The sequence below is a fragment of the Hyperolius riggenbachi genome, chromosome 5 (genome assembly GCF_040937935.1).
Source record: "Hyperolius riggenbachi isolate aHypRig1 chromosome 5, aHypRig1.pri, whole genome shotgun sequence".
Classification (NCBI taxonomy): Eukaryota; Metazoa; Chordata; class Amphibia; order Anura; family Hyperoliidae; genus Hyperolius; species Hyperolius riggenbachi.
In genome coordinates this window covers 187656817-187670505 of record NC_090650.1, presented here as the reverse complement: position 1 = coordinate 187670505, position 13689 = coordinate 187656817, and the positions used below count along the sequence as shown (strand labels likewise).

General features: G+C 41.9%; 1 protein-coding gene across 1 annotated transcript in view; it reads right to left on the bottom strand.

The window, feature by feature from the left end:
• Positions 1-13689, bottom strand: part of GLB1 (galactosidase beta 1) — a 141856-nt gene that overhangs the window by 62980 nt on the left and 65187 nt on the right. The window contains exons 10-12 of the mRNA XM_068238312.1: positions 12195-12262; positions 9999-10073; positions 330-419 (exon numbers count right to left, since the gene is read on the bottom strand). Of these exons, the coding sequence (XP_068094413.1) occupies positions 330-419; positions 9999-10073; positions 12195-12262 (233 nt within the window). The remainder of the gene's footprint in view (positions 1-329; positions 420-9998; positions 10074-12194; positions 12263-13689) is intronic.

Genomic DNA, 13689 nt, shown 5'->3' with positions numbered 1-13689 from the left:
TCTATTATTCTTTCTACTTTGAGAGTCACATGGTCACTTCTGATTCACCTCCCCACTAGGTAAATCTATACAGGGTAGGAAGCAAACTGTATTGTGGTTCTGTGCAGGCACATTTGTCCCATGAAAAAGGTATTGTGTCCTCCACGTTGCGTCTATAAACTTCTTATATTCTTGCACCCTGATTGGGTTTACTGTAGTTAGTAGCCACAATATTCACAGTTCCCATTACTTTCATGATCTAAGCTGTAAAGCTCCAAAAATGATCTCATTAGGTAAAAAAAAAAAAAAAAAAAAGTCTTAACAATAAACCGTAACAAAGTGTTACACACCTGTTTCATGTCATCAAATGTTAACGGATAAATATTCTTAATCGGTCCAAAAGATACTAGTGCGTCAAGTGCTTCAAGGACAGTTTTCACCTGTTAGGTTAAAAAACGATTTGTGAATGCATATGGTTGCAAACATAGTCTATGTGAAACAATATAAGGCTCAAAGAAATAAAACCATTTTTTCCAAATGTTTTGGTAATTTTGAAAAAGGTTTTTTTAACCACCATCTAAGTTTGTTTTAAAACACAGTTGCTGATCCATCTGTCACCTGCAGTGCCATACTGAGATGAAAGCTTGTTTAAAGGGCTCTTGCAGATGAAAGCTTCTTTAAGAGCTCCTCCATTCTGATTCCTATTTTAATGTGATTTTACATGCGATTCCAATTTGCGATTTTTAAATCGGTAGTGCATGGTGCGTTTTTACTGCATTTTTCTTCTTGTTTCGATAGCATCCAGGGAAAAATCGGAATCACAAATCGGATTTGCAGTGTCCAGGGGGTCCTAATACAGCATTGGTTTGATCAGCCAAACAACCACGCTGGAAGTGTTATCTTGGAAAGCCATATACAGTATCTCCTAGTCACAGAATGTTTACTCATGCAGGACATCATGTTCCCACATTACATGTGCAGAGGCTACCTTCCTATATACCAAAAATCCCACAGGACACATGCTGGAATATAACAGCAATCTGCTCAGCAAGGTTGCCATCAAGTAGTACTTCAGTACCTGACCCAAGGTAGTGGGACCCAAATTTTTACATTGCAATGGGACCCATGAAGGGTCCTGAAGGGGCCCGCTGCATTTTTGGGGAATTCTGATGGCAAAGCTGATTCTCAGGGTTCTTCTCAACCAAGGTTAATATTAAATTGCACAAATAAACTGGTAGCTCATTGTTGACAATTTCAGTTAGTATATTAAAAGGGATTATAAACAATAATCATAGTGTAAAACCCGCTGTAAAACATTACAGCCCAGGGCTCTGCATGGTCTTAAAGGACTACTATGGCAAAAAAAGTAGGCAGTTCAAATCTGACCGAACCAACAGGTTTTGAGCCAGTCCATCTCCTCATGGGGCATTCCCAGGGTTTTGTTTTCAACAGCTTTTTCTGAACAGCAGTTACAAAGTCTAACTGACAACATAGTGTGCAAGTCAGTAGGGAGGCTGGCTGGTATGTAACTATTTTTGCAGTCAAACTGCTGTTCAGGAAATGCTGTTGAAAACAAAGAAATCCCTGAGAATTCTCCATGAGGAGATGGACATGGACTGACCCAAAGCCTGTCAGTTCTGTAAGATTGTAAATGCCTACTTTTTTCGCAATAGTGGTCCTTTAATATACTCGGAATCCCTTTATAGTAAACGCTAAGGTAGAGGCCTGCATCAGGTCGGGTACCCACAGGTTACTTGAAATGCGGGTCAGGATTTAATCAAGTTGCAGTTCGGGTGCCGGTAGTGGGTCTGCGGGTACCAGAATAACCTGAAAGCGGCTGTGGGTGCAGGTCTGAAAAATTAGAACCGTGCAGGCCTCTACTACTAAGGGACCAGGAAAAGTAGTTTACTTTATCAGAAGTTTACTATATTAGAAATTGTCCTACTCAAACAAAGTATACCGTAATACTGTATCTTAATTCAGTCAACAATTGGAAGTCATTTTTTTAATTCAATGGCTCAGCAAGTGAGACAAACAATGTTTAAGCTAGATAAAAATGCACAGTGCTCAATATGCATCAGTTTGCATGGGATAATCCCGCAACAGCTTGCACAAGAAGCATACAGTGGGATGCAAAAGTTTGGGTAACCTTGTTAATTGTCATAATTTTCCTGTATAAATCGTCGGTTGTTACAATAAAAAATGTCAGTTAAATATATCATATAGTAGACACACACAGTGAAATTTGGGAAATAAAATGAAGTTTATTCGATTTACAGAACGTGCACAATAATTGTTTCAATAAAATTAGGCAGGTGCATAATTTCGGGCACGGGTGTCATTTTTTTGATTTCAAAACCTTTAGAGCTAATTATTGAAACTCAAATTGGCTTGGTAAGCTCAGTGACCTCTGACCTACATACACAGGTAAATCCAATTATGAGAAAGAGTATTTAAGGGGGTCAATTGTAAGTTTCCCTCCTCTTAATTTTCTCTGAAGAGTAGAAACATGGGGGTCTCAAAACAACTCTCAAATGACCTGAAGACAAAGATTGTTCACCATCATGGTTTAGGGGAAGGATACAGAAAGCTGTCTCATATTTCAGCTGTCTGTTTCCACAGTTAGGAACATATTGAGGAAATTATAAAGACAAAAGAAATACAGAGAGCCCAATATAGTGTAGTATGCAAAACAAGGGGTTGGAAATGAAAAGTATATAATGCAAATACTCACAAACGTTGGTTACCGCCTAGGCAACCACTGTATAGGCAGGTGAGGAGATTAGACCTGTCCTCACTCAGGATTAAAAGTCACTGTCTGTAGATAAGGAAAAATGGGGATCAACCCCTCCACCAGGGGTGGATATTGATCATGTAAGAGTGAACAGAGGCGCCAGCAGGATAAAAGGTTCTTAAAATCCCTCAGGAGGAGGTGGTGGACTCGCCTCCCCGAAGCAGACAAGATACCTCCAGTTTTATGACAACAGGTTTATTAATATACTCCAAAACAAACAGTGCAACGCGTTTCACGGGTATGTTCCCGCTTCCTCAGGCAATAAACAGATAGGAGTACACTGTAAAGACAGAGACAGATAGCGTGTCCTTAGAGCAATGTATATGTTTGCTGATGATTTTTGGTGTATAGTTACGTTAATGTGAATAATGGGTAAACAATGCTGTGGTTAGAGGTATATTGGGATAGGGGGTGAGGGGCTGTGCGGGGATTGAGTATTGTACCATCTAGCTATTTTTTTTATATATAGACTTTTATTATATCTTTGTATGTCAACGATTAATTATGTCCTTTATGCCTAGTCTTTTAGGGCGCAAAGATGCACCAATATGCACTTTATGTCTGTTAGAATTAATGATATTTTTTATCTATACTTTCTCTCCCCAAGCAGTCTAAAAAATAACCACTTGGGGCAGCAACATGCATCCTGTACATCTAATAATCCGTACATTTGTATGGCGCTTTTCTCCTGTTGGACTCAAGGTGCTCAGGAGCTGCAGCCACTGGGACACACTCAGGAGGCCACCCTGCAATATTAGGGAGTCTTGCCTTAAACTCCTTACTGAATAGGTACTGACCCTAGTCAGGATTTGAACCCTGGTCTCCCGTGTCAGAGACAGTGCCCTTAACCAGTACTCTACCCAGCCACTGAATAGATACACTTTGTACACATTTGTTTTTTTTTTTTGTTCTCCGAAGTTATACAACCACATCCCCTCCTGCTATTGGCCCAACTTAGGTTACATAACCTGTCCCCTGCTCCTATTGGCCCAACATAGGTTACATAACCTGTCCCCTGCTCCTATTGGCAATATAGATACAAAGGCAAAATGTTGCGTGTGGATGTAGTCCCTTTAATACTTAGCTATCTTACCCAAATAGAGAGATAATGGGCGAGGCCAACCCTAATACAACAATTCTACTAAAAAATCTGAACACATATGGGTTTTCAGGCCACCTTAATATGCAAAGTATCAAAATTTTATTATTATTAAGTCAAGGACATACACATACTCAGATAATCACAAAGGAACAAAACACACGATTCCAAACTAAAATTGCGTATGCAAAGCTACATTTTAGCCATCAATCAGCCACTTTGATAAATAAACCTGCTTGAGGGCTCGTTTCCACTGTTGCGACGCGATTTCGCCGGCATCCCGACGCTTGTAAAAACGCATGCGGATGCATTTCCGCATGAGTTTTTACCCGCAATTTCGCGTGCGATTTCGCATGGCAGGGTGCCATGCGAAATTAACCATGACACTGCCAGGGCAAAATAACATTGAAAAAGGTGCGAAATCGCACGCGAATCGCGGGTAAAAACGCATGTAAAAAACGCATGCGTTTCCTATTAAATACATTAGCGGCGATTCGCACGGATTCCCGACGCAGGCGAATTCTGTGGGTCCCGTCGTGCAGATTTGGCCCGCCGCCAAATCGCTCCCGCACGCCGCACATATGGAAACAGCCCCGGCCACTTCAATGTACCAAGCGAATCCGCATGTCGGCGCCGCATGCGGATTCGCTATGGTGGAAACGAGCCCTGAAAATGCATAGAGGTATTACCCATTCACACATCCCAAGCATGCCGTGCTTCCGCACTGGTGCCATGCAGTGTTGATTAAGTATGGTGGGGGCCCCCCTCTCCTCTTTAGGACAATAATTCAAATTCCTGTTGTAGTCCACCATAAACGGTTAATAAGTAGGCATGGGAGCCACCAGAGGTCAATTCCCCCAAAGATGATGCAGTTCATAGGTTTGTCTGAGAGGAATAAAGGATGGGTCTCACCACTGATGTTGCTAGTGCTCGTCCTGCTCTCCTGATACTCCTATTGCCATTCCGTGTACCACTGTGGAGTGACCTGATGGATGGAAGGCCGCGTCTCGGCTTATACTCCCCAGTGGTTCAAGTGCCTTGTCCTGGCAGTCTAGTTAGCTGCTTCATCCATGAAGGCATGCAAAGGAGACGGAACGCTTCTCTATGCGCTCACCAACGCGGAAGCACAGCCGGAAGATCAGGCTGCGTGGCTCCGCCCACCGACGTTTCGCGTCACTTGCGACGCTTCATCAGGGTGTGGCTTCAGTGTACGCAAAGGCTGATTAAAAACAGTTCAAAGAGCCCGCCTCCTCTCTACGCTCACACTATGACTCACAGCACAGCGTGTGATGGGGTGGGCTGACGGCCCCGTATAGGCGCATTGATTTTAAGTCAGTACTTTTCCTACAAGGCAGACATCGTGACTCCATCATAAAGAAGGCCACTAAGACACCAAGAGTCCATATTTCCACATAGATAGGGCACATCAAACGAAAGCCATCCCTAATCTCAGGTGAAGACCTGTGATCCACTTTACCACATAGGGTTATTAATAACTAATTCCTCAACGGTGTTCTCCTATACAGTCCTTGGGATAATGTTAAATTAATCGATATTGGATCCATGTATTTTATTCGTAGTTTTGTTTCTGTTTGTTGGCACTTCCATTACATGGCACCAATCATTCATTGCGGATCCACACATATCCCAGAAAATTAATTATACCGTCGGATCCTCAAAAATGGAGTCAGATCCAATTCAGCATTTAAACCAAATGGTACTACCGTATTTAATTTAAAGATCCATGATGCTTCCTTGCAGTACAATAATTCATCAAAGTCCCCCCTCCTTGTGGATACCTTCAACCTATAGATGCCTTTAACCAGGGTGCCTTTTAGATCATTGTTATGACATTCCCAATAGTGTTCATAAATACCACCTATTGCTTTACCTCCTTTAATCTTACCAAAGTGCTCAAGGACCCGTTCCTTCAATGCTCGTTTAGTCTTACCGACATATTTAAGCCTACAGGGACACTGTATCATATAAACGACACGAGTCGTGTCGCAATTAATGAATGCTCTTATATCATATTTAACGTCCCCAGCACTGTTTTCAAACATCTTTGTACGTTCAATGAAGGGACAAAGTTTACATTTGCCACATCTGTAAGACCCGTTGGGTACTCCTCTCTGTAACCATATATCATCATTGGCACTGTACTCACTACGTACTAATTTGTCCCTCAAATTAGGGGCCCTCTTGGCAGTAAGCAGTGGGCGTGGACCCACTACTTTTGCTATCTCATCCGAGGCCGTTAAAATTGGCCAAAACGTGGACAATGCTCCTATTGGCCCACAAACACGCCCCCCCAGCTTGCCTCCTCCCCACCCATAGAAACACATTACCTGCCCATCACACAGCCCCCACCCCTTACGAACCATGCAATTGGTCCACCCATATACTCTTAAGTATATAAACCTTGATCTCCAGACTCACCGGTACAGAGGCGCTATTCGTGACCTCGAGACTATACTGGTGAGTCTGTATTACTGCATTTTACTGCATTTGATTGCATTGTGTTTTGCCACCCTTATTTTCTCCCTAAAAATACCCCCTAATAGTCCCCTCCTCCCATCCCCCCCCCCCTTCTTACTACAATTTTTACTCTTAAATAATCCCCGCACAGCCCCTCACCCCCTCTCCCAATATACCTCTAACCACAGCATTGTGTACCCATTATTCATGTTAACGTAACTATACACCAAAAATCATCAGCACACATCTACATTGCTCTAAGGACACGATGTCTCTGTCTTTACAGTGTACTCCTATCTGTTTATTGCCTGAGAAAGCGGGAACACACCCGTGAAACGTGTTGCACTGTTTGTTTTGGAGTATATCAATAAACCTGTTGTCATAAAACTGACGGTATCTTGTCTGCTTCGGGGAGGCGTGTCCACCACCACCTCCTGAGGGATTTTAAGCCTTTTAGAACTTTTTATCCTGCTGATGCCTCTGTTCACTCTTACAATACTGAGGAAATGAAAGACCACAGGCTCAGTTCAAGTTAAGGCTCGAAGTGGCAGACCAAGAAAAATCTTGGATAAACAGAAGCGTCAAATGGTGAGAACAGTCAGAGTCAACCCACAGACCAGCACCAAAGACCTACAACATCATCTTGCTGCAGATGGAGTCACTGTGCATCGTTCAACCATTCTGCACACTTTACGCAAGGAGAGTGATGCAGAGGAAGCCTTTTCTCCGCCCACAGCACAAACAGAGCCCCTGGAGGTATGCTAAAGCACATTTGGACAAGTCAACTTCATTTTGGAATAAGGTGCAGTGGACTGATGAAACTAAAATTGAGTTATTTGGGCATAACAAGGAGCGTTATGCATGGAGGAAAAAAACACAGCATTCCAAGAAAAACATCTGCTACCTACAGTAAAATATGGTGGTGGTTCCATCATGCTGTGGGGCTGTGTGGCCAGTGCAAGGATTGGGAATCTTGTCAAAGTTGAGGGACGCATGGATTCCACTCAGTATCAGCAGATTTTGGAGACCAATGTCCAGGAATCGGTGACAAAGCTGAAGCTGCGCCAGGGCTGGATCTTTCAACAAGACAACGACCCTAAACACTGCTCAAAATCCACTAAGGCATTCATGCAGAGGAACAAGTACAAAGTTCTGGAATGGCCATCTCAGTCCCCAGACCTGAATATAATTGAATATCTGAGGTGTGAGAGCGGTCCATGCTTGGAAGCCATCAAACCTGAATGAACTAGAGATGTTTTGTAAAGAGGAATGGTCCAAAATACCTTCAACCAGAATCCAGACTCTCATTGGAACCTACAGGAAGTGTTTAGAGGCTGTAATTTCTGCAAAAGGAGGATCTACTAAATATTGATTTCATTTATTTTTTGTGGTGCCCAAATTTATGCACCTGCCTAATTTCGTTTAAACAATTATTGCACATTTTCTGTAAATCCAATAAAAACTTAATTTCACGTCTCAAATATAACTAAGTGACTAATAACTAAAAAAAAAAGTCCCCTGGGGGTGCTCACCTCGGGTGGGGGAAGCCTCTGGATCCTATCGAGACTTGCCCCATCCTCCGGTGTCCCTCAGCGGCAGCGATAAAGCTCCTTGAATCGCGGGGATGTAAATATTTACCTTCCCGATGCCAGCGCAGACGCAGTATTGGCTCTCCACTCGTAGACAGGCGGAAATAGTCTGTCCGCTCTACTGCGCAGGCGCAAGTCTCCTGCGCCTACCTTGTAAAGCGGACCCGACAGAGATCAGCTATTTCTGCCTATTTCTGAGCGGAGAGCCACAACAGCGCACCCGCAGGAGCCAGAAAAGGTAAATATTGCACATCCTGACAAATTGTCGGCTGTGCGTTCAGTGGGCTGCAGCGAGACTGCCGTGGGACACAGGAGGACGGGGAAGCCTCGACAGGATCCAGAGGTGTCCCCCTACAGAGGTGAGTACCCCCCCCCCCCCTCCGGGGAACTTTTTTTGTTACAGAGTCTCTTTAAGCTGAAAACTACAAGTTAAAACAGCAGTTTTATGACAATGCGACACAATTTGCAGGAACCTCAAAAGTGCAGATTGCACTGTCTGATTTCTCCATCCATGCCATAGTTGTCATGTGTTGTGACAGCACTTCCATTACCTGATTAGTTGAAGTGGGGACGGAGCTTAAGGCTTGTTAATTTAATAAAAATATTGTAATGGAACATCTTATGCAATACTGATATGCACAGGACACCACCTGCTCTTCGTCAGCCCCCACCCAGACAAGTATGCAGATCAAGTGTTTAAAATCAGACTACCCCGATTACATACTTGCTCAAAGTATGCGACTCTTCCAGCTGAAGCTGAGAGGTCAGCATGACAGCCAGGCACCTTGCATTTTTAAGGCAAATAAAATTAACAGCCTGTAAACTCCTCTCACACAGCCACCACCATATGCCTCTAACCTCAGTTTACCTAAAAAAACAAAAAAAAACAAAAACACAACAAACGAAATCAACATTTTCATATTGTCATGTAATCTTCTGTTCTTCTGTTCTTGATGCTTTCTTGGATGACCCAGTTTTCAGTGCACCATGCCACAAATCGATCTGATGCGTTACTACAGCAGAAACTGCTGCAGACCCCTCTGCAATACTACCAGGTAGTCCTCAGTAGTATCATTAATTCACCCACTAGGACTCCTTTGCTCCACTGATTGGACTAATGAGAATTCTTATTGAGGAGAACCCACCATTATTCAGAACAAAGTCCTGGGGCTTGATTCACAAAACGGTGCTGTTAGCACGCTGTGAAAAGTGGTTAGCAAGGTTTCACGTGATAATGGTTATAGAGTGCAAAAATTTGCGTTAACGGTCGCATTCACGCATTAACTTTGCGTTATCGCGTGAACGCGAATGTTAACGTTATTTGTGCGAAAACCGTTTTTCGTGCTAAAACGCGTGAAAAGCCGCGCGGACAGCCGTGCATACAGTTAGCACTATTCTGTGAATCAAGCCACTGGTGACCGTTTTAAACATGCTTTATCCAGGGGCTTCCTATTTTATGCTTTTTCAGGCAATACTACATTTTTAGGTAAAAAAAATCTTTGAATTTGGTAGAGTATCTCCTGCTTTTCTATGTTCTGACAAATGGGATTCAGTGGCATTTTATAAATGTTCATTTTTAGGAATGCTGTGAAAATGGCCCAATGCCGAGATCAATATTCCCCTAATTTGTATGATGACTACAGAAAAGCAATCAATGCTCCACATTACACTTTCAATTACAGTATATAAGTATGGTAGTATTTCTAGCAGATATTGGACCAAAATATAGTGTTCCACAGCCTTTAGTCATATACTGTAAGGCAGGGGTAGGGAACGTTGGCTCTCCAGCTGTTAAGGAACTACAAGTCCCACAATGCATTGCAGGAGTCTGACAGCCACACATGATTAATAAAGGCAAATGCATGCTGGGATTTGTAGTTTTATCACAGCTGGAGAGCCAAGGTTCCCTACCCCTGCTGTAAGGCATATACTGTACAATGTATGCTGAACCAGGGATATGATTAATACATCCCTAATAAAGAATAAATAGGCGAGTATAGATGGGATAAAATTTCAGAAGAGGAGGAGAAAAAAAAATGCAAATGAGAGACATTCTCACCTTTTCCATGCTTATTTCTCCATAAGCAAATTTTGGTGTTGTTGGTGGAATAGGACCTTCAGGAATTTTCTTATACTGAAGACAAATAAAGACTGATTAATACCAAATTAATTAGGACTAATCTTAATACTGTGCTTGTTTCAAGCCGAATTTCAATCTGTAATAACATCCAATTTAAAGTCTGCCTCCCACTTCCCACATTTTGTGTCTCAATTCCCTATTGTCTATATAATTATCCTCCTGTTTCTGACCCAAAGTAATGTCACCTTATGAAAATCACAATTCTTCTCCTGGTCATAGTAGCTAGTGCTAGAAGCTGCCATTTTGCATAGTTTGCAATCACTACACTGCTACTTTGCTAAATAGGAAATGGAGGGTTCAGTGCAGGACAGTGCAAACTTATTAACCACTAGCTGACCCAAGCCTGTTTGAAAACAGGCTCTAGGTCAGTCACCAATGCGCGCTCCCGCTGCACCTGCCCGCCCACTCGGCCGCCTGCAGCACCATCCTGCGCGCGCACCCGCACCCAGATTTACTGCTAGATAGATTATTTTCAACATTTTCCATTCACTTCTATGGGAAATCGATCGGAAATCAGATTGGACATGTTGGAAATAATTGAGCTGACAGTAAATCTGCCAGAAAATCTCATTCAGTTTAATTTATTTTTTTCACTGAAGTTTTCTCCTAGGAGATCATTTTTCATGTTCTGTTTAAAATAACTTTTCAGTACTTTGCAATCGTTTAAGTACCAAAAAGAAGGTTAAAAAAGTACTGTAAAAATTATTCTAAGTGTTTTCCTGCTTTCTAGTGGCTTAACCACTTGCTGGGCTTGTTATTATTGATAGTGTAGATGCGAAATGCAAAAAATACACGTTTATTTCCAAATAAGATATTGTCCCCACACTGTACTAGGGACATAATTTAAACATTGTAATAACCGGAACAAATAGGCAAATAAAATGTGTTATTTTATTCACTTTAAAATGCATAGAACATAAAATTTAGCAAAACGTACCACCCAAAGAAAACCTAATTGGTGGCGAAAAAAAAAATATAGCTCATTTAGGTGAGATAAGCCGTGGTAACGGTATTGCTGAATGAATGGACACAGTACCGAAATTTGCTCTGTTTTTTTAGGGGGAAAACCCTTATGCTAGGTGCACGCAGATTTTCTGGCAGCTTTACTGCTATATTGATTATTTCCAACACTTACATTCACTTCTATGGGAAATTGATCGGAAATCAGATTGGACATGTTGGAAATAATCAATCTTACAATAAATCTGCCAGAAAATCTCATAGTGTGTACCTAGCATTAGAGATGAAGTAGTTTAAAGGCATTTCATTGATGAGATGTGAAAATATCAGCTAGGAAAAAACTTGGAAGAAAAAGTAAATTGAATAAAGGGGCCCTAATACTGTATCTACACTTCTGAGCCCCTGAAATAAATGGATTGTGTTAAAAAAAATGCTTATGTTGTCTCATATTTTATTTTGTTCACCCCACTGAATTAAAGCTGAAAGTCTGCACTGCAACCAAGTTGTTTCATTTAAAATTCATTGTGGTAATGTACAGAACCAAAATAATAATAAAAAAAATTAGATGTGTCTGTCCAAATATTTATGGACCTAAAAATATTTCAGTATCAGGACCACAAGAAGCTGGTCAGTGATATACAGTATAAGTTACTGTGCCATTTTCAAACCATTTCCATTATGCTAGTCAAGTAAACTATCTTCTGCAAATTATACTGGCATGTGCTCCAAAGTGGCAAACACTATTGCTTGTGAAACATTATGAACTCCTAAGTATATAAAACATTCAAATGGATGTAGGTGCCTCAGCTCCAACTTGGAATTGAGGTTGAGAGAGTTTTCACCATCCCCTGGTGGATTCTACCAGCTTGCACTGAGAAATTAGTTGTATTCTGCGATATTCAGCTCTACCTAGACAGTGTTTCTTGAAAAGACTAGAGCAAGCAATTTATTGGGACACTGCTTAATTAAACAAGTTTACAGATTGAAAGCCTTTTCTTATGATAGGATCCATTTTTATGGTCTCAGGGGCATAATTAAAATGAGGGATCAAAATTTGTAATCCTTCAGTTTGATAATTCAGACCCTAAAAGTAAAAGAGCCTTCACAGTTCAACAGCCAGGTTGAAAAGGTTCTACCCAGATCAACAGAACTCACTGAGGCAGAGGAAGAAAAGCTGAAAAGCATGAACTTTACTTTAGAAGAGAGCCACACATATAATATATCTAAAAAAGAAAAAAAATTATAATTACCGTACAAAAAATTCCACCATCTCAGAAATCTCTCTATGGCCTAGTGCACACCAGAGCGGTTCGGCTGCGGTTTGCGATCCGCTTGCAGGTGCGGATCCGCTTGGGTAATGTATTTCAATGGGCTGGAGCACACCAGAGCGGGAGGCGTTTTGCAGAAACGTATACTTCCGGGCTGCTGCAGATTTTGGATTGCGGAGGAGTTTCTGCCTCAATGTTAAGTGTATGAAAAACGCAAACCGCTCTGAAAAACGGCACTTCAGAGCGGTTTGCCAGGCATTTTTTGTTACAGTAGCTGTTCAGTAACAGCTTTACTGTAACAATACATGAAATCTACTACACCAAAAACGCTTCACAAAACAGCAAAATGCTAGCTGAAATGCTACAGAAAAAGAAGAAAAAGCGTTTCAAAATCTGCTAGCATTTTGCGGATCTGCTAGCGGTTTTTGGTGTGCACCAGGCCTAACAGCACAACAGACCACCATTCTATTTTGTGTCAGCATCTGTTGCCTAAAGGCAGAATTCTAATGAAATGTCAATCCACTGCTCTAAGTACCCAAAACCTTTCCTTTCTTGACCAGTTCAGGACCATAGGCTTACTCCCCCCTAGTGATCAGGCTATTTTTTTTTTACAAATTAGGGCCCTGCAGCCTTAATAGCTTGCTGCAGAGCCATACTACGCAGGACACAAATCAATCCCCCCCCTTTCTGCCCACCAACAGAGCTTTCTGTTGGTGGGATCTGATCGCTTGTGCAATGGTTGTTTATTTTTTTATTTGTATATTTTTTTTAAATAAATTTGTTTATTTTACTGTTGTTTTTTTTAATACCCCCCCACTAGCCAATCACAGCAATCAGGTCTCACAGACATCAGTCTATGAGAGCCGATCGCTCTCTCAGCCTCTCCAGGGGTCCCTAGTACATCGCTGCCATAGACTGCAGCGCTTTACAATGTAAATAGACGGTTTTGCTGTCTAACAGTCTCCTAGTGGCAATCGCCGCTTGTAGACTGATGATGGAGCAGAGCTCCGTCACTCAAGTGGGGATGCACGTGCATCGGCGCGTGGGATCCCCTGCAAAATCCCGCCCCAGGACTTGACGCCTTTGCGCATTAAGCAAACCTGGGGCTGCCACCGCTCCAACGCCTATCAGCATTAGGCGGTCGGGAAGGGGTTAAAATTTGCCTCTTCTGTGCAATATTTAGAGAACGGACTTATTAAGGTCCTTCCCTTAAAATTACAGTCTAGGTCTATAAACTGATAAGGCCCTGGCACACTGGAGAGAATATTTTTTTGGGGATCTTTTTAAAAATAGCGGTAAAATCCCAGAAACATTGCCACACTTTTTTTTTTTAAATCCCAAACGCAGATATTTTGCTGCAAATTTACAGCAATTTTAATGCA